The sequence below is a fragment of the Poecile atricapillus genome, chromosome 6 (assembly GCF_030490865.1).
Source record: "Poecile atricapillus isolate bPoeAtr1 chromosome 6, bPoeAtr1.hap1, whole genome shotgun sequence".
Lineage (NCBI taxonomy): Eukaryota > Metazoa > Chordata > Aves > Passeriformes > Paridae > Poecile > Poecile atricapillus.
Window position 1 is genome coordinate 34,213,717 of NC_081254.1, and position 23,583 is coordinate 34,237,299.

General features: G+C 42.7%; 2 protein-coding genes across 2 annotated transcripts in view; both read left to right on the forward strand.

The window, feature by feature from the left end:
* The first annotated feature begins 2,512 nt into the window (after nt 1-2,512).
* LOC131580644 (deleted in malignant brain tumors 1 protein-like) lies at nt 2,513-13,099 on the forward strand. Its single transcript, XM_058842058.1, has 14 exons — nt 2,513-2,576; nt 5,773-5,811; nt 6,174-6,191; nt 6,414-6,716; nt 7,067-7,093; nt 7,470-7,517; nt 8,226-8,379; nt 8,547-8,761; nt 9,536-9,583; nt 9,998-10,148; nt 10,496-10,707; nt 10,953-11,125; nt 11,795-12,183; nt 12,685-13,099. The coding sequence occupies exons 1-14, from the start codon at nt 2,513-2,515 to the stop codon at nt 12,968-12,970; spliced, it is 2,127 nt and encodes a 708-aa protein (XP_058698041.1). The 3' UTR covers nt 12,971-13,099.
* Nucleotides 13,100-13,726: 627 nt separating this feature from the next.
* The window catches only part of DMBT1 (deleted in malignant brain tumors 1), a 50,671-nt gene continuing 40,814 nt past the window's right edge, over nt 13,727-23,583 (forward strand). The window contains exon 1 of the mRNA XM_058842060.1: nt 13,727-13,754. Coding sequence (XP_058698043.1) covers nt 13,727-13,754 — 28 coding nt within the window. The remainder of the gene's footprint in view (nt 13,755-23,583) is intronic.

Genomic DNA, 23,583 nt, shown 5'->3' on the forward strand with positions numbered 1-23,583 from the left:
AGCTGGTGTCTTGACTACTGACCCAGCAGCTCTGGTGCTTCAGCGTGTTCCAGCCAACTCTGCAACTGTCCCACCTCAGGGCGTGGCTGAGCTGTGCTTAATTACTAAACTGTATTTAAGAAAGTATAAAATGCCATGCAGAAAATGAGGATTTGGGGTCAAAAACATGAGGAACAGCCCTGTGAACACCAAAGTTAGAGGAGACGGAGGAGGAGGAGATTCTCCTTGTGCCAGACCTGAGCTGTCCCCACAATCCACAGAGGTCCCTGTGCTGGAGCAAGAGGACATTTCCTGAAGGAGCAGTGGCCATGGAGAGCTGATGCTGGATTATCCTGAAGGATAACCTGCTGGTTTATGCTCAAGGACTGCAGCCCAGGGGAAGGACCCACAGTGGAGCATGGGAAAAGGGGGAGGAGGACAGAGCAGCGGGGACAGCTGCCACGGACTGACCACAGTCCCACTGAGCCACCCAGCGAAGGGGAAGGTGCAGGAGTGGAATGAAGAAGTGACCTTGAGCCTGACAAAAGAGGGAGTGGGGAAGGTGGTGTTTAAGTTAACTGTGTTTCTCGCTATACCTGTCTCTTTTAACCAGCAAACAAGTTATTTTTCTATAACTGAATCACTTTCCATGTGACAACAAGTGATTTCCCTGCCCTTATCTCAACCCATGAACTTCTTCACCTTTTTTTCTCCTCCTGTCCTGTTGAGGAGGAGGAATGAGAAAGAGGCTGGGTGGGTGTCCTGCAGGCAGCCAAAGGCAATCCACCACACTTCCTTTTTATCTGAGGAGCTGAGATGCTGGGCTCCACAGAGAGAATGCCAGTCCTGGACTGGGATGGTCATGCAGTGCTGATTGCCATTGGGATCTGTGTGCACCAGTCACCCTGAGCTCAGGGTTGTCTCACATGTTCTCTTTTTTTGTTCTAATAGTACCAAATTTGATTGACTTTTGAATGGTTTGAGTCTGGTTTTATTTTTCTTTCATCTCTCTGGGTCTGCAGCTGCCCCAATGTGTTTACCAAGCCACATCCCTTTCTTCCTCCAGTCCCTCCAAAAGACCACTTCCTCCACCTGCCTTGCAAAACCATGAGAATAAAAGCCTCCCTGTGTTTACAGAGTCAACAAACTGTTTGCATCTCTAACAAACTAATCCCTTCATTTCCCCCCCCCCCATTCTCATGATGGAGTTTGTGCCTCCTTTCTCCTTTTGATCTTCTTTTGGCTCTCCTGTGCTGTGTGAGGTTGAGTTTGGTTGTTGGCTGTTGTATTGCACGGTTCAGGAGGCACAAGAAACCTGTTCCTGAGTTTCTGAGAAGAATTTGTTTGCCAATCAGTAATAAATCCAAAACTAGCAGCAGGAACAACCAGGATGTCAAATTTTTATCTACTAGAAGTTTTTGCACGTTCTCTCTAGAAAAGAAATTGAATTACACAAATTCCTAAAGCCTTGAGACTTTTTAAAGATTGAACTTTGAATATAACCCTGCTTTGAATTGAAGCTTGGACCAGGGGCTCTTCCAGGCTAAGTAGTTCTGTGATTCTGAGACTTTATATGCTGCTCAAACATTGCCAAATTTGCTGTGCAAATGTGGGTTCTTTGATGAGCACTTGGATCCACTGAAACTTCATCATGACCTGAGTTACTTTCTCTTCATTCAAATCCATTGTAAGTTCCATTGGGTGCCATTACTTATCTATTACCTTAAATCTGTTGTAAATCTCAGGGGGACAACTGTGTTGAGAGTGCTGCCAAATTCTTAAGAGCTTCAGAAATAGAGATGAATTTTCACTTATTTTCTATATTTGCCCCTATCCTCAGGCTTGGAGCCCTTGTTCTCTGGGAAGGTTTTGTGCAGTTTAACAATGATCAGTGTATAACCACCGAAGTTTGGCTTGAGTTTGTGTCAAAAGTCGAAAAATTACTTTTGATGAACTTGCAGAGCTTAAACATCCTGACTCTTGCTGCTCTGATGAGGATAGAGCCCACTGAGAGATGCACACAGGGAGAATGGAAAAAGAAGAATGTATTCTTGCTGCATGTTTTTGTGACATCTATTAGGATAGAGTACAAAGGGTTTCCATTAGCCCTTGGATTGTTTCCCACTGCAGTCCTACCCTTCCACATGTTCAGTCACAAAAGGAAAGGCACATTTTGCACCAGCCTAGGAAGCAGCTTTGGCTCAGATATAGCTCAAACCCAAGAAAGGGACAAGTTACATAAGTGACAACAACAGAACTCCACAGCCAAAGAGGAATGGGATTGAAAAATAGCAGCTACTGCAACCACTTTTGATCTCTGCTTTCCCTGGATCAGATGCCAGGTGTTGTTTTCTTGTAGAACCAGGAAGCTGTAAATATTGGTTTACAAATCAAACACGTGGTGATGGAAGGTGGAAGCAGTGGGGAATGTGGTATTGAGCTACAGAAACGAGAGATTGGGCTGCTGAGCTGCACCCTTTGGTGACTCTGCCTATAAATTCTGGTGTCTTCCTGCATCAGGAGCTCCAAGGAGATGGCTGCCACCAGGATCTTGTCTTGGCTGGTGATGATAATTCTTCACATTCAGGTGGATGCAGGTAAAGAGCCTCACTTCTGATCACCTTTGTAGCTATATTTCACCTTGGGCTAATGTCAAGATTTAAGAGTAAAAGAGGATTTACCAACATGGCTCAGCTCTTTTGTAAACCACAAACAGGTCAAACCTATGAGCTGAGCAAATCAATGTTATCAAATCTCTTAATGAATTTAATTTTTTTCCCATCATTTTACATAAAGAATCTAGTAAAGGAAATTAAAATTAATATACTGCAAAGCCAATGATAACATTTTCTGATCCTTTATATTGGGATAATGGATTTAAAGACTAATAGGTATTTTCTGGACTAAATACATGTTTATTTTAAAGAGGGTGAGGTGTACGAATCGTGGGGTTTGTATTTGATTAGGTACATTGTTACCTCTAACCCTCTGGTGTTTAATAACAGAGTGCCTTAGATAAAACAAGTATGGCACATATTCCTGTCCCCATTATTATTATGATTAGATTATAATGGAAATTACTGTAATTTTTTATTAGTCTAATTTCTCATAGGCTAATTCCTGTTAGGAGCTTAATTTAATTTGGTTGCAGAGTCAGTGGTCTGCCCAGCCACTTTCATCCCTTTGGGGACCAAGACAAATATTGGATGGGAGGGGGGATATTTAGAACAGGGTGAAACAGGCCTTTTTGTATCCAAAAAACACTTTCCTCCTTCCCAAGTGAGACTTCCCTGACTGAGCAGGGTGCCAGCCTGGTGCTGGGAGAGACAAGACCTTTCTTTTTAAGCAGCTGCTGTTATGTCCTCTATGCAGGGATGGAAAAACATCAAAAGTGTTGCCACAGCTGCTGTCTTTCCAACTCTTTCTCTTTCAGGTGTAAAGTTCTGGAATGAACTTGCCTTGAAACAATGAACTAAAAGCAAACCTGCTTTCCCTTTCCATGGTCCCACACACCCCCTCACACACAGCAGAAAGAAAGAGCACTCAGGGCCATTTCCAGATTTGAGTTTTTAATGCCACCATTATTTTCTCCCTCCATAAATATTTGAGGTGCAATTAGTGCTACTGAAAACTGTGCTGATGTTCAGCTGGAAAATACTGAACTGCTGTTTAACCCTTTCATTACCCTTCCAGCTAATTTAGATTTAAAGCCTTGCATGCATGAGGAGCAGTGTGGTGGGATATGTTGGAAAGTTTCATAATATCTGAATAAATGACACTTGTCCCTGTCAGAGCCTTCTGCATCCAGAAATGATGCCAGTGATGTTAGTGAGGGTATATTCACACCTTTCAGGCTGTCCACAGAGCAGGATTTATCCCAAACAGCTGGAGCCAATCAATTCCCTTGCCAATCCACAGATATCCCTTTGCCAGTGACACCAGGGGATCCTGTGCATGCAAACTTCTCATCCTTATTACTTAATTCATGTAATGTTCCTTCAACATGTTTTTTTCTTGTTTTTGTTTTCTGTGTTGGTGCTAGCAGATTCTCCAGCAAAAATACCTCTAACAGCAGGTAACTTCAAAGTAATATAAAAATGTACATTGTTTATAGAGTTGGCCTTGCTAAATATTCTCTCTCCAGGCTGATGAAAACTCTTCTAGTCCAGTGATAGCAAAGAAGCCAGGGTAGTCAGTGTCCTTCAGACTGGGGTCCCAAATGCTGAATGGACCCATATATAGGATCCATATGGCAGCACATATGTGCACTTAAAACACAGAATAGAATTGAATATCTGTTGCTGCTCTCAGAAAGAATGAGAGTCATCACTGCAATGAAGAGCTAAATCATTGCTTGGGTTAAAACCTTAGGGTAATAAAACCAGGTGGAAAGTGGAGGCTGTATAAATGCAGTAGATTCTGAGTATCTCTGAAAGCCCAGAGCAAAGTTATCCACAGTTTAAAAAGACAAATTTTGGCTGGATGCAGGTTTGTAGACTGCTTTTCAGCGGCCTATGTAGGGACAGAGCAGGACTCACAGGAAATGCCATTATTAATTCTGGTTATAGGTTTGGTGCTGTCCCCTGATCACAAAAACACCGGGGAAGAGATCACCCTTCTCCAAGTGCCAGAGCCCTGATCTGCTGGACACCTTCGATCTCTTAGTGCCACCTGGAGGCTTTCCATCAGCCCTAGCAGGGAAAACCTTTCTTTGACCCAGTTATTGACGCCAGCTGCGTGGTATTGATGGAATCAGTGGTGTTGGAAGTGGAAGGGAATGAGAGGTGGCTTAGATGTGGTGGAGATGCGAGCAGAACCTGGGACAGGGAGCTTTTGGAGACCCCATTTTTACCTGCAGCTGTGCACGACGGAAATAATGAGATGTGCAGCCTCCCTTGTCACTGGCCTTGTTCTGACAACCTCCCCAGATATTTGATGTCATCTTCATTTCCGTTGTTCTTGATTTGGAGAAAGAGAGAAAGAGGCAGTTTTTCACAGCCTATTCTCACATCAGTAGTAGAGCTAACACCTCCTGATCCATCAGGTGAAACCAGCAGATAGAATCAAAGAATTGTTCCAGCTGGAAAAGACCTTTAAGATGATCGAGTTCAACCATTAACCCAGCAGTCCCACACATTTACATGTCTACATGTGTCATATTTACATGTCTTTTAAATCCCTTCAAGCCACGGTGACTCCACCAGTGCCCGGGGCAGTCTGTTCCTTCCAGGAAATTCTTTCTTTCTGTTCTTTCTGTTTTCCCCTTATCTCCAGTCTGACTTGAGGCTATGTTTTATCACTCCTTACTTGGGAGAAGGGACTGACCCTCACCTGGCTGCAACCTCCATTCAGTGTAGCTGTAGGGAGCAATAAGGTTCCCCCTGAGCCTTCTTTCCTCCAGGCTGAGCCCCCCCAGCCCCCTTGAGTGGATCCCATCCAACCCCACAGACTTGTGAATATCCAAGGGGTGTAGCAGGTCACTGACTGTTTCCCCTTGGATTATGGGGGGTTCCTTCTGCTCCCTGTCCCTGTCTTCCAGTTCAGGGGGCTGGGTGACCTGAGAAAACTGCTCCCACCTCAAGGTACTCTCTGGACCAGTTGCAGGTTTTGGTGGGTATTGATGGTTAATGGAAGAAAAAAGTGCTGAGAGTTACTAAAATAGACAGAATTCTCCTGGATCTAAAATTCATTGGCTGTAAATTGCTAGAGACTGAAACAAGGTTTGAGGAAGTTTCATGTTAATTTTGCCTTGTTGACCTATACATATGCTATCCTACTTTTTTTCTTCTCTAGAAACAAGTGGTCCCCCAACAACTCCTGACCACACGACTAGTAAGTAGAACTTACCAGATTGTTATTTTATATAATAGTGATAGATTTATGTTTTGTCATAGTATTTATTCTTGGGGACAAGTTAGTATGATTAAAAAGCTCATGTTTTCTTTAGGACGGGGATGGAGATGTACATGAGAAGTGTACATGAGAAGTAAATTATTTGGGAGGCAGGAATTTGGGGATGGCTTTGCTCTCCAGCAACCAGCCTCCTTGCTAGAAGTAAGATCTTCTATCACTTGTGCCCTTCAGTGGGATCTTGACTCACTGGAGGAAGGGTAGAGAGCACTGACAGCTCCCAAAGACTTGGTCCTAATTCTCTTGCTCTCTGTGTGTTTTTTCCTGCTTGTTCTTCTCCACAGCTCAAATCATATATGATGGTGAGTCCTTCTGGGTTCTTGTCACAGCCCTGGGCCCAGGGATGGGATGTGCCTGCCCCTGCTGCCCCCACCTCTCCATCCCACTGAGAGGGAGCTGAGAAGGGGCAGCCAGCCCCGGGCTGTGCTGCAGGTGGATGCAGACACGCCCAGAGAAGATGTGGGATGTCATTGCCTGGACCCAGAGCACCACCAGCTTGACCAAGGGGTTTGTGTCTCTCAAAGATCTGCAGCTGAGGCTGAGCGGTGGGCCCAACCAGTGTGCAGGCAACGTGGAGATCTACTACTTTGGAGCCTGGGAGAAGGTGTGTGGGTACCTGTGGGACATGCAGGACGCCGAGGTGGTGTGCAGGCAGCTGGGCTGTGGCTCCCCTCTCACAGACACGCACTCCTTCCCCTCGAACAACTTCTACCCCTACATGATTACTGAGGTGAACTGTGTGGGCACCGAGCGCTACTTGTGGCACTGCCCCTACACCTACCAGTACCGTGTCTGCCACCATGGAGATGCTTCTGTCGTATGCTCAGGTGGGTGTCTGTGTTTTGGTGGCGTTTTCCTGATGAAAAGCTGTCTGGAGTGAGGTGGGATGAAGGCTGTCCAGCCCTTGCTCCGTGCTCAGCAGGGCAGCAGCAGATTATGGGTCCATGTCCCTGATGCAGAGGGTGGCGTTTCAGGGGGAGCATCAATCTCGTGTTTGCAGACTATACCTGGGAAATCTGGGATTTCCTGCACAGAGCAGGGTGTGAGGGGAGGGATAGTTTATAGTCAGGCTAACCTCCCCATGAGTCCCTCCATAACTTTCCTTGAAATTAAATACTTGCTCCAAGGGGAGCCAAGCAGTCCAAGTGCCTCACACCCTCTGGTTTTCTCCTTCCAGACTCCGGAATAACAGTGCCTCCAACAGGTAACCAGAGATTTCTGTTTATATACAGCTTTTCTGTGGGGTTTTCTTTCTCTGGGATGCTCTGTGCAGGCTGCACTTACAGACCTTGGCTAACATCCCTAACATTCACGGAGGTGTGGGATTGCTTGGGATCCTTTGGGATTGAGCAGCCTTCTGTGGGAGAGGTTTGGCACTGGTTTTCATGGTGCTGCAGTGGGGATGTCCTTGAGCAAGTGTTGGCACTGCAGCCATCTCAGTTCTGCCACATTCCAGTGCAGACTGTGGGCTTTGGCTTTTATTTGGGTTCAACGGGGTTCCCATTGGAGAGGGGGGACTCCCAGCAGGATGATCCTCTTAGGCAGAACACTGCTTGCTCACCTGCTGCTCTCTCCTGCAGCACCAGCTGTCTCCGGATTGATGTTCTCCAGGTCATGGACAACATATGGTAAATCCAGAGGAGCTGTGGGGTTGGACTAGCTTCTGCCCTCAGTTACACATCACAGAATCACAGGATGGTGAGGTTGGAAAGGATCTCTGGAGTACATCTGGTCCTGCCCCCGGCTAAAAGCAGGATCAGCAGGAGCTGGCTTCCCAAGACCATATCCAGAGGGCTCTTGGCTATTTGTCACCTTTGTGGGCAACCTGTGTCTGCCCTCACAGAGAAAAAAAGTCTCCTGATGGTCAGAGGAAACCTCCTGTGTTTCAGTTTGTGTCCATAGCCTCTTGTCCCCTCACTGGGCACTTCTGGAAAGAGCCTGGCTTTTAGAGAGGGTAGACTCCCAGCAGATTGTATTTCCTAGGAAAAGTACTGGGAGTCAACCCTGCTGGTTTCTCCCTGCAGCACCAGGTGCCTCCAGCTCAACTTCCCCTCTGTCACTGACCATATTTAAGTCCAGAGGAGTTAGGGGGTCTGATGATCTCCTTCCCCAGGTGTCCCACTGGACAGCAAGCCCCATGGCTTTGGGTTACTGCATGAGCTGAGCACAACCCATGCCCTGGGCTGGGGGGATGCAGGGATGCTGTTTTGGGGTGCCCAGGAGGGAGGGTCCCTATGGGACTGTGGCACAGCCTCCTTGGTGGGGCCATGCCCTTCCCTGACGGATTCTGGTGATGGGATAAGAGCTCTCTGCCCATGCTCTGCTGTTTTCCTCAGAGAACTCCTCCTGTGGTGGCTTACTTCAGGGATTGTCCGGCACCTTCCAGAGCCCGGGGTACCCCAACTCCTACCCTCACAACTCCTACTGCGTGTGGCACATCCGGCTGCGGGACCCGGCCCGCAGGATCCAGCTCCAGTTTACGGACGTGGAGTGAGTCCAGCCGGGCGCTGGCTGTGGGCTCAGGGCCGGCTTCGTCCCCATTGCGGGGCCTCGGCAGCCTCTGCCCGAGCACTGGGGAGAGCTGGGCGTGGGGCCGGGCTGCTGGGCCCCACAGCTCCTGCAGCCTGTGGTGCAGACACATCCTCCTCTCCCTGCAGGCTGGAGGGCAACAGCTGCTCCTACGATGCCATCGAGGTGTACGACGGAGGGTCCACCCAGAGCTGGCGCCTCGGCCTTGTTTGCAGGGACAACAACAGCGTCTTCAACTCATCCGGGAACCAGCTCACCGTCCTGTTCTACAGTGACGGCAGCGTCAGCAGGAGAGGCTTCCACGCCTACTACTCATCATTTCTTGACTTCCATACCACTGTGGGTAAGACTAGAGCTGTCCTTTACTCTTTGCCAGGACAGAAGCTCAAACTCAATCACAAAGAGGTTCTGGTGCTTCTCAACACCTTGTGGGCATGCAGACCCTCTGGCCCCACTCAGAGGTATCCTGGCTCAAGGGCATTTTTCAGGAAAGGATGGCCATGAAGCTGCTGCCAGACACCGTTTCTTTGCCTGGTGGGCAGGAATGGCACTCTCTCCACCTCCCCCAGTGATGCCACTGAGCTGTCATCAATTTTCCTGGCCTATGCTGTAGGGAGAGGAGTTGCTCAGCCTTGGCACACTCATTGCTGCAGAGGCCAAAGGCCTCTCACTTTCCCAAAATAGAGAGCTGATGTGCTCAGCCAGAGAGCAGTGAACCCCTTTTGGCAGCTGTGGAGGAGCAAGGCTCTCTGTCTGCAGTGCCAGGCTCTCTCTGGATGGCAGCAGCACCATCTGCTTGGCTGTCCCCTCCTCCCAATTTGGTGTCACCAGCAAACATGCAGAGGGTCCACTCTGTGCCACCCTACTGACCATTAACAGAGGAGATCAAGGCTCTGCTGATGGGAGCTGAGCAGAGCACAAGCTGCCTGGGCTGGTGGGTGGAGGGGGAAGGCTTGGAGGTGCAGCCACACAGGATCCTGCCATGTGTCCAGGTAGTGACTGTGGGTCTGGTGTTCCAGTGTCCCTTCAGGAGCCCTTCTGGGGACAGGTGACCCCCAGAGGGGCTGCTTCTCTCAGGCAAAATGCTGAGTGTTCACCTGCTGCTCTCTCCCTACAGCTCCCAACAGTACTTCCAACTGGATGACCACTCCGTTAACAACCTCAGGTAGGTTTGAAGGACTTGGGTAAATTTATGAATTGGATATTTATCAGCATTCTTTTTATTGAGACAAAATTATTTGATTTTTTTTTCCCTCTTCCCTTTGGTCATTAGCAATTGTAATAGGGGTTTCCTCTTTCAAGGAGTAGCCGATCTCCACAATTCCTGCCTCAAAGTCTGTGCAAATCTGTGGCAAATATTTGTGTCCTGATAATGCAGGCACTACAGATCAGCATTATAAAATCTACTCAATGTGGGTAGCATCTCCTAACCTTCATTCAGATGTATATGAACCTAATAGAGAGGCCACTGAAGCTGATAGAAGTCACTATCTCTGTGATTAGACAAACTTCACACAGACATACTCCAAACACACCCCTAAAGGTGGATACATATCTTTTTTCTTGTATTTTTCTGCAGAAGATTATTCTTGTGGTGGCTTGCTTTCCTCTTCATCTGGTACCTTACAGAGCCCATTTTACCCCAGAAATTATCCAAACAATGCCAACTGTGTGTGGGAAATACATGTAAAGAGCAACTTCCGTGTCACACTTGTATTTACAGATATTCAGTAAGTAAGAATTTATTACTTGGGAAGATAAATGTATGGGATTGACAGCTTGGACTTACTAAGCAAATGCCTACTTCATTTCAAGGGTCTTCATCAAAGCTTTTAGTACATCTGGAGATGAAAAATGTGTTTATTTTTGCTTATTTATTCAAAAATGTGGCTGGTATCTCCTGAGACAGAAATTGGAGGCTGTAGCTTCTGTTCCAAAGATTTGACAGTCATATCAATCAAATGTATTCTTCTGCTAGAGAGAGTTAATCTGACTAAAAAAATCAAACCAATAAACAAACAAAAACCAAAGAATATGAAAATGAAGCATTAAACTAAATAGCTATGTTGCTTCCCAGGATGGAAGGTGGCAGATGCCTCTCTGACTACGTGGAAATCTATGATGGGCCCCTTCAGACCTCTCCTGTCCTTGGGAAGATTTGTTCTGGTTATCGCCCCATGTACACATCATCCTCAAACCTGCTGACTGTCCGCTTCCACAGTAACTCCCGATACACATACAGGGGGTTTCAGGCCAACTATCATTCCACCCCAGCTGATGACAGCACCAGTAAGTTCATCCTTAAAGCAGAAACATGCTTTTCAATTATTTTCTGATTCACTGATTGTTAATCTTGTTAGTGTTGTTTTAAATTAGATCTGTAGCATTTTCATGGAGATTCAAGTCCATGGTTTGGATTCTGAACTCTTTCTGCCGTATCAGCTGCAAGAGATAGTGTTTATTTAATCCACTACTTACAACCTTTTTTTGTCACTTCTCTGAGCTTGTAATGTATCTTTTTTGCCATCCACTAGCTCTGCTGTGTTTGCCAAACTACATGCACGTGGTTGTGAGCAGATACTTCCTTCAGTCCCATGGCTACTCTGCTTGGAACCTCACCCTGAACGACCCCTTTTGCACACCCAACATCACATCAAATCATGTGTCATTCGACATTCCATACACTCGCTGTGGCACTGTCAGAGAGGTAGGACTGAACATTTCAACAAAGTGGGAAAATAATGGGAGGATATCAAAAATTCAAACAGAAGAATTTGCTTCGAAAACACAAATTGAAACCTAACTGGGATCTGCAGGGACTGGAAGTGTCCTGGTGATTATGGGTTGCCTCCCTCTCTCCTGAAGAATAAAGGTTTATTTGCACTTGCATTTCCTGCTTCTGCTAACAGAGCATTCTCTTAGAGCCCATCATCAATCTCCCATGAAATAAGCTGTGGAAGGATACAAATACTTGGCATTTTCAAGGTCCCAAGATGAGTGTGATAGTTAAAAAGGTTTCAAAGCTTTTACTCAATCTGACTAATAGTGTTGTAGCCAGATTTCAGCTTAGATAATGAGCTGGACCTGAACCTTCACGTATTTAATGTTGTACAGGTTGTATTTAATTCTGTTATGTCTGCATTTATTGTGACTAGTTTTCTAGGCCAAAATTGTGGGCAGTGAATATCACATGAAGAATATGGATTTTTATCTTGAGAACAGAAATCCCTAGATTCAGATTTTTCCACATCACACTTTCTGGGAAATAATGTTTTTACAATAAACACTGCTGCAAGGATACAGCAAAATTTAGAATGTATAATAGATTAACTGATTATATGAATTAATTTTGCATTTTATTTTATGTGCCAAACAGGGAAACAACAACACAATCAGCTATTCCAACATTATTAGAGGGTCCTCTTCTGGCACATTAATCACAAGAACTAGAAATCTTCTCTTGCATGTCAACTGCAAGATGCTCCAGAACGCGTGGGCACAAACGATGTATGTCGCGGACGACAATTTTGAAGTCAATGAAACTCAATATGAGAGATACGATGTAAACCTCACATTTTATGACTCTTCAAGCTTCTCAAGGCCAGTGTATGACTCGCCCTACTATGTCAGCATCAACCAGAATTTGTTCCTGGAAGCTTCCTTGCACAGCTCTGACCCAATGCTGGAGTTGTTTCTGGACACTTGTGTGGCATCTCCCACTCGCCACAATTTCACAACAGGATCCTATGCTATAGTCAAGAATGGGTGAGTTCTTATGCATTGCAACTACAGATATAACTGCCTTCAAACTCCTGTATCTCTTATTAATTTTTTATTTTATTTAATGGAATAGTGTGAATATAGCACAAAATAATGACAACTTCGAATTAATTAATGGACAAGGGCATTCAGGGTTTGCTGGGAAAAAGGGAATGGATTGACCCAAAATACAACACACACAGACATTACGGCCTAAAATAAAATGTAGACTAAATGGCTATGGCCAGTTGACTATTATTATTATTTATTTATTTATTTAAAAGGTAATAGTGACATACCTCAGGTAAGGTTAATTTACCTTCACAGAATCATACAAACACCAGGTATCAGACACACTCCAGGCTGAGGAAAGGCAATGTTGTTCAATTCTGCCAAAGAAATGCATTTTGGTTTTCCCACCTGTAGCTTTCTGAACCATTTTCATTGTCATGCTGTGTGTTTTACTGCCTGTGTATTCATGAGAGGGGTTTTTTTGCTTCCTTTTAGGTGTGTTAAAGACCCTACCTATGCTTCGTATTACTCACCCAGCAGACACACCCTCCGGTTTAAATTCAATGCCTTCCAGTTCATTCAGAGCAACCCAGAGGTTTACCTGCAGTGTGAGCTGGTGGTGTGCAGAGCCTTTGACTACTCTTCCAGGTGCCACCAAGGCTGTGTTCAAAGGTCCAAGAGAGAGGCAAGCTCTGACCTAGAAAGTGTGATTGTTGTTGCTGGCCCAATACAGCTTTGGGAACCTGCACCTGAGACTAGGAATGAAAATGAGTCTGAATAAAACTGTCTCCTTTGACAGACAGCATCTTTAAATGCTGATTGAATTCTGGAAGAAACTGCTGCCAGATTGCCAGAAGGTCTAGAATAAATGTTAGGAATGTGCTTACTGACTCATGCCTGTTAATCCCACTTTGTGTCAGTCATCCCCATATAACAAAAATGCTACCTCAGCAGTTCTATGGGGAATGAAATTTGTGATCTTTAAGCTTTTTGTTCATTGCTTTCTTAATGGTAAAACTGAAATGTTGAAATTGCAGTTTAGGTTCTATAAACAAGTTGTATTAAAATACATGTGAGTCTGGATGTGTTGGAATGCAAGAAATCTGTTAATCTAGAATAATGTTTTCCAGCATTTTTTATGTCTTGGACATAAAACAATGAGGGATAAAGCATGACCAGGTCTCTTCATCTCTCCCAGGGCTGAATTCTTGTACCATCCAGGAAAACATGAATTCAGTTGCTGTTCCATCTGATGTTTCCTGTGAATAGTTTAATTTTTGCTGTCAGCCCCTGGCAGTTCACAGAATCACAGAATATCCCGAGTTGGAAGGGACCCACAGGGATCATCCAGTCCACTTTTTCACTCTGGATGGGTTTCTCTTGAAGCAGAAAATGAAGAAAGTAATTCCATATCAGGTTATGTGAACCTTGCTAAGCACTTGGTCACACTGAATAATTCTGTGGATTGGACAATTTCCTTGCACTGAGTAATTTCATTCATGATTCAAGATTAAAATCCAAGCCTGACAGGCTTTCCATGGTGGAGGCTCACTTCATGAAAAGAGGTGGGCTTGACATAACAACTCAACATTGTAGGAAGCCAAAAGACCAGGGAAAGTTTAACAACCCTCAAATTGGTTGCCACCCTGTAATATTAGGCTGTTTTATTTAATCATAGTGCATGAACCATAAACTCTCTCTTCCTAAGACGGATATCTTGATTCTGCCAGTGAAAAACACAGCCAGATCTGCTGTGAGATGGGCACAGCACAACACCTTATGTCTGTAACACCTCGTGTCTGTCACCCTGAGTGCTATCATGTGGCATGTACAGGGAACCAGCTCTGCTGACGCACCTCAAATCCTGGGTTCAGTTTTGCTGCAGTGTCATTGAGGTGCTGGAGCGTGTCCAGAGAAAGGCAAAGGAGCTGGGGAAGGGTCTGGACCACATGTTTAATAAGGAGTGGGAGCTGGAAATGTGTTCAGAGTTTCCCAAGTGAAAAAAAATGTTAGATGAGATTTCAATGACTTTCACTTATGGTGTACCACTGAGATAAAGCAACTGCAGCACTGCCAAAGGAAATTTTTCAGTGGAAGGCTCCTGAAAGGAAAGAGGGCTGGGAGATAACACGGATTGAGGATTGAACTGGATGAAAGTTTAATGACACACAATGGTTTAATGACACACAGGGTTTAATATTTGTGACTTAAGTCAGTGGAGCAGCTAATGGCTTCTGATAACTTTCTGTTATCATGCAACCACAACCTCCAAAATTGCAGCAAAACCCCACATATCTCTATAATTTCTCTCTCTATTAAATACTGGTGAATGAATAGAAAATATATCAATATCCCCAAAGAGGTACTTGCACTGTCATATTTGCAGGTCTGAAGTTCTCCTCACCATTCCTTAGCTATGTATCATAAGTCTTCTCCAGCTCTATATAAAACCTTCAGTTTAGGGCAAATGGTGTAGTCTTGATAGTGTTCTTAGTAAATGCAAATGATGATTATTAATAAATGACATCTACTCTCACATTTTCTCTTTTTAAACCCAACTTCCCTGAAGTGCTTGACCAAATCTTATTTGAAAAGGCTTGTACTAGCCTTTATTTCTCTTTCAAGGCTGCTGGTCACTTCAGTAAAAGCCCATGTTATTATGATTCTCAGCTCAAGTTCTTGGTTCAAAACTACACCAATCTTGCTACACTGTAGGGTGGCAGCTACAAAGAGAACAATGGAATAAGTCAATGGCTATTGTCTTTTTCTTTTTGAAGGGATGACTCACCCATCCTTATGACAGGACAGAGTAGATCCATTGTGTTGTATTCATGTGGACCAGGGAACACCAAAGCCAGAGCTGCAGCACAGTGAAATCCTCAAGAAAAGCATGTAGGTCAGGGATGAGGGTAGGAAATAGCAAGAGATGAGATCTATGAAATTCTAACACAATGCAGAATCTTTTCAGATCACTTTGAACATTTCTATGGATCTGTTCTGTTCTGGGACCATATTTGTTGAGCTTGAAGTCAGTCTGATATATCTAAATGTCAATGAAAGCCATAGAAATATATTTTATATTCTTTTAAGATGTCTCCACCACCTTTTCCCCTTTGATTTTTTTCCATTATATTTAGATAAATAGACCAATACAAAATTCATCTTCTCTAACAAAGAGATGTTTGCTGAAGTGCCTGGCTTAGGCAAGCAAGTTTTGCCAGCTCATTCCATGAGGCTGCAAGCCCTTGGGCAGCCAATTACTGCAGCCAGTGCCTGCCCATGAATTATGGTGCAGCCAACTTCTGGGCTCTGTTCTTTACACAAATTCTTGTTTATTTATATAACAGCACACACAGCGTGGAGCCCACTGGGCAGACCTCATCTCTGTCCTTGAATGGTAAAGAACAAAACCTGCTGCTTGGCATGGCATGGCCATGGCTGTGCCAGGCTCTGCACTGTGCAGGAGGGTGTGGCACAGTCTGACCTGGCTTTTGGGAGTTTTCCTGTGTGGGGGCTGAGGTATGTTTGCCCTCAATATGCACCATCATTGTGAAATTTATAAACTGAGAGCTTCACTCGGGCAGTGAGTATTTCAGCAAACATCTTCAGGATGGATTTCGAGAAGTGTGTTGGAGGCCTGATCATGCAGAGGTTAAAGTTAACACACCTCTCAACTGCCCCAGTGATTGAAAAAGAATTTGGGAGACTAGTCATAGTAGAAAAGTTATGCACATAACTTATTTAAACATTTGCTAATTCAAATATTTAATTTTAATGGTTTCTCTTGGCTCACAGTTAAATGTCAATGCATATTGTCATCATTCAATATTTAACACAGCAATATATGTGTGAAACTCGTTTCATTTACTGTGGCAAAATTAGCTAACTTCCCTGTCTATGAATTGTTAAAGAATGCCTTGTAATGTGGGGGGTAAGGTGGTGTATTTACAGTTGTCATTGCCCACTCATTCAAAAGAAATTAAGTAGTAAATACTGCTGCTTCAGATGATCAGATGTAGAGCATCCCTCACACCATAAAAAACACACTGGCAGAAATTATCTGCCCAGTTAGGTGGGGGAAAAAGCAAAATGTGAAAGGACATGGCACATACTACACTTTGTTTACTGTCTTGCTCCATGTGTGATTCAGAGAAAATGAAACATGAAGCTCAGAAAAACAGATTGTGTTGCACTGAGTACTGTACTGCAGATAGGAAAAAAATTCTTCATTGGCAATTTTTGCTTTGGTGCAGATTTGGTGCAGATAAACTTCTTGATGCTTGTAGATCTTTGATTAGTGCAAGGAAGAACACAAAAAATACTAAGAAGTTTAAAGATTTATGATAGGTACAAACAAAAATCTAGTTCTACTTTAAATGATAAATCAAGGCACACTTTTTTTATACAAAAGGTATAAATTATTGGGGCCTTGATCAGAGAAAATGTAAACCCAGTAAACCTGGATTTTTGATTATGGCTTTTTGGGATTTTTTTTTCTGGTTTTTAAGCTTTGAAAGAAAAAAATTCTTAGAAAAGACAAAGCATGGAGCAGCACATGTAGACATCTGCTGTCCAGGGAATTTCTGGGAAGACTTTGCACAAGCTGGGCTGAGTGGGAAAATTATCACAACCACTCCCAGCTAGAAATGTAGATTTACATGTTTGGGAATCAAGACTTTTAGTGCAGCTGTCTTCTTTAGGATGAAGAATATTACATAAATTTAATGTGGTTTTCCTTTCCCTTAGGACCACAGGTGTTTCTCTGCACATAAATAGGCCTGAAACACAATTACTGTGAGACATAGTACCACAGTCATATCACAAAAAGGAATTCTTACTCCATTAGCTTTTGAATGTCCTTAAACACTATACACACAGAAATGTAGTCATATTTTTTCTTTTGATCCACTAACATTCCAAGTAAATACAGTTTATTATTTTAAAGCTAGTTTAGTTCAGTTTTTTTCTTTGCATTTCTGTGTTTAACCAGAAAGAAAACTGCTTTAAGATAATTTCTTTTTAATTTTGATAATTTCTGGGAGGTATATAGGATGAGAAAAAATCCTTGACAAAGGTGTAATATTGTGGCCAAAGAATTAGTTTCAAATACATTTTCAAAGCTCATGGGTTATTTAAAGGCTTTAGAAATACATAATTCTTATCAAGCTGTGAGAACAAAGGAAGAAATAATGAGGCTGGCTAAAGGCAGACATAGAAACACATTATTGAAAAGAGCCAGAATGGGTAAAAGCATTTAGACAAAATGGTGTATATAAGGTCAGTTTTAGCTTTCTGGAGAAGGACTTTGATGTTTATCAGTTTGTATCAGCTTTAAAATACCATAAAAGTTGAGCAAGGCATTATAAACGGATTGGTGTTGAGAGGTAATTACTGTGAAACTGCTAAATAACTGATTTCTCTTCTGTTTCTTGCTTTGAAAAGATCTTCCTCACAGATAGAAATGCATATTGCTTTCCTCTGTACTTCCCTTAGGTTTAGAAGTACATCATAAAGCACCCAGCAGCAGCACAACACCTCTGATGGATTCTCTCTTTTGAGCATCAGCGGCTTTTCCTGCATTTAGACATTTCTGCACATGAAGAGCTGAATTTCCTTGAGCCATTCCCTTTGGCAAGCAGCAGCATCATTTCCTTCCTGCTGGTCCTTCTGGCTTAAAGGCAAGGTCAGGGCAAGAAGGTGAACAGATGGTAACGCTGGAGAGAGTTGGAAGTCCAGGAGCCAAGCTGCTTTCTGTGTTCCCACCTTCTCTTTCAGTAGCCATTTGCCTCAGACTCCACCAGATCAGGTGCTTTTTCTCTCAGCAAAACTCAGAAAGGAAAGTGGCATTAAATGAACACTAAAGCTAAAAACACTTCAAAGAACTAAGGGGGATTTGAATAGAAGAGTATAAAAAGGGGCTGGAGGTCAAAGGCCAGGTTTGAGGATCAGCTATGATGCTACTGCAATCATACTTTGCATACTACAAAGAATCCAGCTGCAGGGTCACTTAAGGCAGGAGCAGATATGACCCAAAAAGAAGCATCCACTAAGATTATTCTCACACTCTTTCCCAGAAACCCTTTAAACACAGGCAGTTCTGACTGCTGGGGACAGTCATTCATTCATTATGTGACAAAAATACACATGTGTCATGTCCCAAGGGAAGTGCAGGTCTGTTCATACAAAGGGGTTTGAGGACATGAGACCCAGGACCCCAAATGTCAAACACAGGCAGAGGTGGTGCACAGATTGATTTCACCTGCATATGGCTTTTCATAAGATGCCTGATATTCATTTTTGCCACTTTCCTAGACTTAAAACTGAACATTTTTCCTTTTGTGGGGACGAAGCAAAGGAGACTGAAAGTCTGAGTGCTGGGTGCTCCTCTAGCAGGGTATGGCCCATCTGGTACAACACAAATTAATAGAGACAGATATAGGAATTGAAGTCCAGCAGAGCATTCCTGGGCAGATACAGAGAGACTAATTTTGTTCAAGTTCCCTCCTGCAAGAAGTGTATGACAGAAAACCAGTCCACAGAGCTACAGCACAGAGTGTTACTGTAAGTCTTCTTATTCCTTTGTTAAACTGGAAGAAAATGATTGATCAATAAACATAGAAGAGCTTTCTGTAGTGTTTAACAGCTCTGAGAGCCTCTAAAAAATTACAACTGTGATTGAAAAATTCAACCGTTTGAAACTGCATTTTTTATTAAAATTGCATAGAAAACATTTGGTTTTTAATCCAACAATATAATTTAATAAACACTTGTTCCAGCAAGAAGCTGACCTCTGAAAAAACCAGATTATTCATTAATTGAGGCTGATATTCTTAGACAAATGTCTTAAGGTTTCCTGTATCTCAAGACTTTTGATTACAGTAAGACAAATTTGATCCCATGCATTTTATCTCACAGGGCAAAAGTTTCATTTATTCCTGATGTGAGAACAGCAATGGATTGCTGATCTGCTAGCAGGAACAGAGTCTCATAACTCACGTTGCAGACTTTTATGGTACTTTGTTTTGCATAAAACTTCCTGCTTCTCTGATCTCAGTGTGTGCAATAGATAAGACAGATAATCTGAGGCACGTTTTGTAGAGTACATTGGAATTTTAGCCTCTGCAAATCAAAGGTGGCTGTAATTAAGGCATAGATCCTCATATAATTTAAAAAACACTTACTGGAAGTGCCAGAAATGCACCAATAAGCTGAAACTGCTGAGAACCAGGAAGCAACCTGACATGTTCATGTGTTCATGAACCTTGCTGGCAGATTTCATTATTGTGGATAAATTTAACCTCCTCTGTTGTTGAAACTGCTTGATATCATCCATAAATTTTCTGTTCACAGTGTCTCAAAGCAGCTATGGCTGGACAATCTGGAGATCCTAAACTCCATCCCCTTGCCCAAAGCAGGGTCAATGAAAACAAGCTGCTCAGGACTGTGCCCAGTTGGTGAGAACATCTTAAAGGATTGAGGGATCTACAAAATTGCTGGGCAACCTATTCCACTGCTTCTCCAGTCTCACAGTGGAATTCTCTTTCCTTATGTTAAGTAGAGTTTATTGTACTTCAATTCATGCTCATTGCTTCTCAACCTGCCACCAGGCACCACTGAGACAAGTCTGGCTCATTTTTCAAGAATCTTGAAGCAGGATTGACCTCACAACCCCCTCCCAATGACAGTGTATGACCACTCCACTGAGCACATGGTATTGTTTTCACTCTTGTCAGACAGTCAGGAGCAGTAGAGCTGTGAATAGCAATGTTCAGGCTTCCATTTCTTTATTAACATGTGAGTACAATCAGTTGTATTTACCATTGTCCTCCAGTTTGTTTGCTCTTCTCAGTAACGGTTTTAACAGCTTCAGATTCTGTTTCTGGACTCCGGCCTTTTGTCCTTCTTTCCTCTATTTGAGCACTGTGAACCTTTTCAGGAAGATCATTCTTTATTCCCCTTGTTTTGGACCAAGCTATGCTTTTCTACAGAAGGAAGATTGGAATACACCAGCAGGAATACAGCATGTCCAACTAGTCCAGTTTGACTGCAGCTGGTCTTGTAGCCAAAGTGAACAGAGAAATACAGCCTGGATGGGCTGTAATGAAAAGAGTATTAGACCAACAACTGGTCTGTTTCTATCTGACCTCTATTCCTCCTCATCAGGTGAGCAGAAGCAGTAGAAATGCAATATAATGACCCCAGTAGAAAGGTCTATGGGTGTCGTGCCCCCAAGTCATCTACAGCTCCATTAAGACTTCACACAGACCAGCCAAGGAAACCAGCTCAGCAGGACTTTAGATTTCAACCCATCATTCTTTTCTTTTTTATAACCTGTGTGATTCAAGGGATTGAAGGGAGTGCTGCTGGCAGATGCATCTGAGGACCACAGCTGTAGATTGAGGGGAGACATTGGTAAAGCAAAACCAGCTCTACAGAGGCCTGAAGGTGAGGTCCAGTTAGGGTATGTTACAAAAAATTGGCATGAATTTGCTTTTGATTCCTTACTTAATCCCATTTATGACATGATTTTTGTCTACAAACAGCAGGGAAACAAACCTACAGTTTCAAATGGAGAACTAAAATATAAACATTTATGAGACCAGGACTCTCTGCTGAAGAATTTATGAGAAAACCTGCTATGAATTTGCTGCCTCATCCTACAATACGTTACAGTCTGTGTAATCAAGCAATTACCTATTAGCAATAAATAAATAAAATTGGGATGTCTGAGGCAAAGAAACACATTTATTCACCAGTCTGGTTCCAAAGGTAACTCTGCACGTGCAGTTAAGATAATTTAAAATAAAGCTATATTATGGTCTTGGCTGGCATAGAGTTACTTTTCTTCCTAGTAACACAAATTATCAAGGAAACTAAAACTTTACCACCCCTATGTAATCCTCCTGTAAAGATCAGATAATCATAAAAAATACAGCATAATAAATCAGACACAGCATGGGCCAGGCTGACCTTGGGAGCCCCAGCCTTTTACCAGTGCAGAGTATAAATTCTAATGCTCGGTTTTACCGGGATCTCTTGACAAGATGGGTGCAACCAGGAACTTGCTGTGCTTATTCCTCTTAAATGCAGCACTCCTGGATGCCATCTCACCTAATCTACACAAAAACTTTTCTTCCCAAAAAGGTAGGAAAAAGGGTGTCTTACTTCACTGTGCTGGGTTTATACATGGCACTTACAGGCCAGTTTAATCAACACTTTGCAAAGATTAGAAGACAGATTGAAATTAGATAACATCAGGTTGTCTGATTAAAATTATGAAGCAATTGATATCACAATTAAGTATTATTTTTGTTGAAGTGAATTTAGTGTGATGAAATTACCATTGTTTTGCAGTGGTGTCTTGTAGCTAAGTTTGAACCAACTTTAAAAAGAATTCTGACATGAAAGACTGAGAGACTTTGCTCCTATAAATCTGTGGGTTTCAGTATGGAATTATGAGGGATTATAGTTTCTTCGGCTGTAATGCATATTTGCTTTATAATACTTCAAATTCCACCTTACAAATGCACATGGAACCACCCAATACTTATTTAGCTTTATATAATTTAATGGGAGTGCAACAGAAAGACACAATTGTTGTGTTGTAGTGTCAGGAAATCCCAGGTGTGTGCATTTTACTAACTTGGGAGTTTCAGGCATGTGGAATAAAAACCTGGAGACTGTAACAACCCAGCCTGCATGCATGCAAATACAAAACAGCATTTGGTTTCCTCAGAAACCAATATTTAGTATTGCCAAGGACTTTCTAAACACTATCAGTATTTAAAAAAAGCTAAATCAACAAAAACCCAACAAATGAACAAAAGAGGTATGACTCTCACTCCTCTTTCACAGAAGATATCTGAAGTCTTATGCTCCTGCTAGGAATTTCTTCTGACTCAGACACCTCTTTGTTCACTGTTTTTTTGCAGCTATAAATAAGAAAACAACACCCATTATATCCCTGGGAATATTGGTGATACAGTGTGCATTGCTCATTTTCCCCACTGCTTTCCAAAAGACAGTTAAAAATGCTTGAATTATAAAAATAGAAAATAGAGAAATGAAAAGTAATCCAAGGAAATCAGAATAAGAGACATTTAAAACAATGAAATGATAGAACACAGAAACCAAAAGGGTCTGATATCTGTTTCACAGTATAAAGTCACTTTCTGTATGTCTGGGAATTACCAAGAATTTTGTGTGTCCTACTCAGATAAAAAAGGCTTGAGAAAGACACAGCACTTTTAGAATGTTGTGTCAGATCACTGACCTGACTAAGCATGTCACCGACTTTTTTTGCATTAAAATCATGAATACATTTTTTGCAAATTTTATTTGTTCTTGTTTTGAGATTTTTTACTACTCATTTAATTTTACAGATAAACCTGTGTATGTAAACAGCCAAAAGTACTGTGGTATTTCAAATTAAAAGCACAGATTTAAGGGAGTTCCACAAATATTCTGTATTACTCATGCCCGGACACCTCTTCCTGTAACCTCTTGAGTATTCCACTTTATTAGGTTAACAGTAACACTTCAGTGCTTGGTTTATTGGCCTCCCAGAAAATTCTGACCATTCCTAGCAAATACACATTAAGAATTGTCACTAAAAAATTCAAATATTAGTCAAAAAATCCAAATTATTCTCTTTAGTCTGATCAAACATTAATCCAAACATTCGTGCATGAAAAATAGGTTTGCTAATTGGGAGAATGGCCCTCAGTTGTCTCTGTTTACATCCTTTTATTAACTGAAAAGATAATTTTGTGAGGATGCCATGCCCTTGTGGAATATGACATTACTAATTATCTCTTATTTTGCAGAAACCAGAGCTTACACCTGCATCCCAGAAGATGCAGCTCTCTAGGGAAAACATACCTCATCTGAATTTGTTGATCACATGTATTGTAAATTCAGTCACTGAAAGCAGCCATGTGCAACAATAATCCTAAAGAGATAGACTCATGGAGTCACAGAATCAGAGAATGATATGGGTTACAAGGCAACTTTAATAAACTTCTGGTTTGCATCTCCAAAAAGAAGCAGAGACAGTTTAAAGCAGAAGATGCTCAGAGCCATATATGACTTTGAAAGTTGCCAATGAATGGAAATCCACAAGATTGGAAGATGTGTCCCAAAATTCTTGGTTTTTTTGCTCCTTCCACAGAAGAGCACCCTTGAGATTGAGACATTGCTCTCCATCTCCCATGTGACACCAGAATCCCCAGCTCTGGGAGAAACCTGATTATGCTCCTTCACCCACCAGGGGACTCACCTGCTTCTCTCTCTTCCTTCTTTACAGATGCCACCAGCACTGATACACCCAGGTTAATGTCATCTGCTCCTCCAGGTAGGTCTGAATCTGCCCACAGTTTTTGGCCAGTGCTTTTG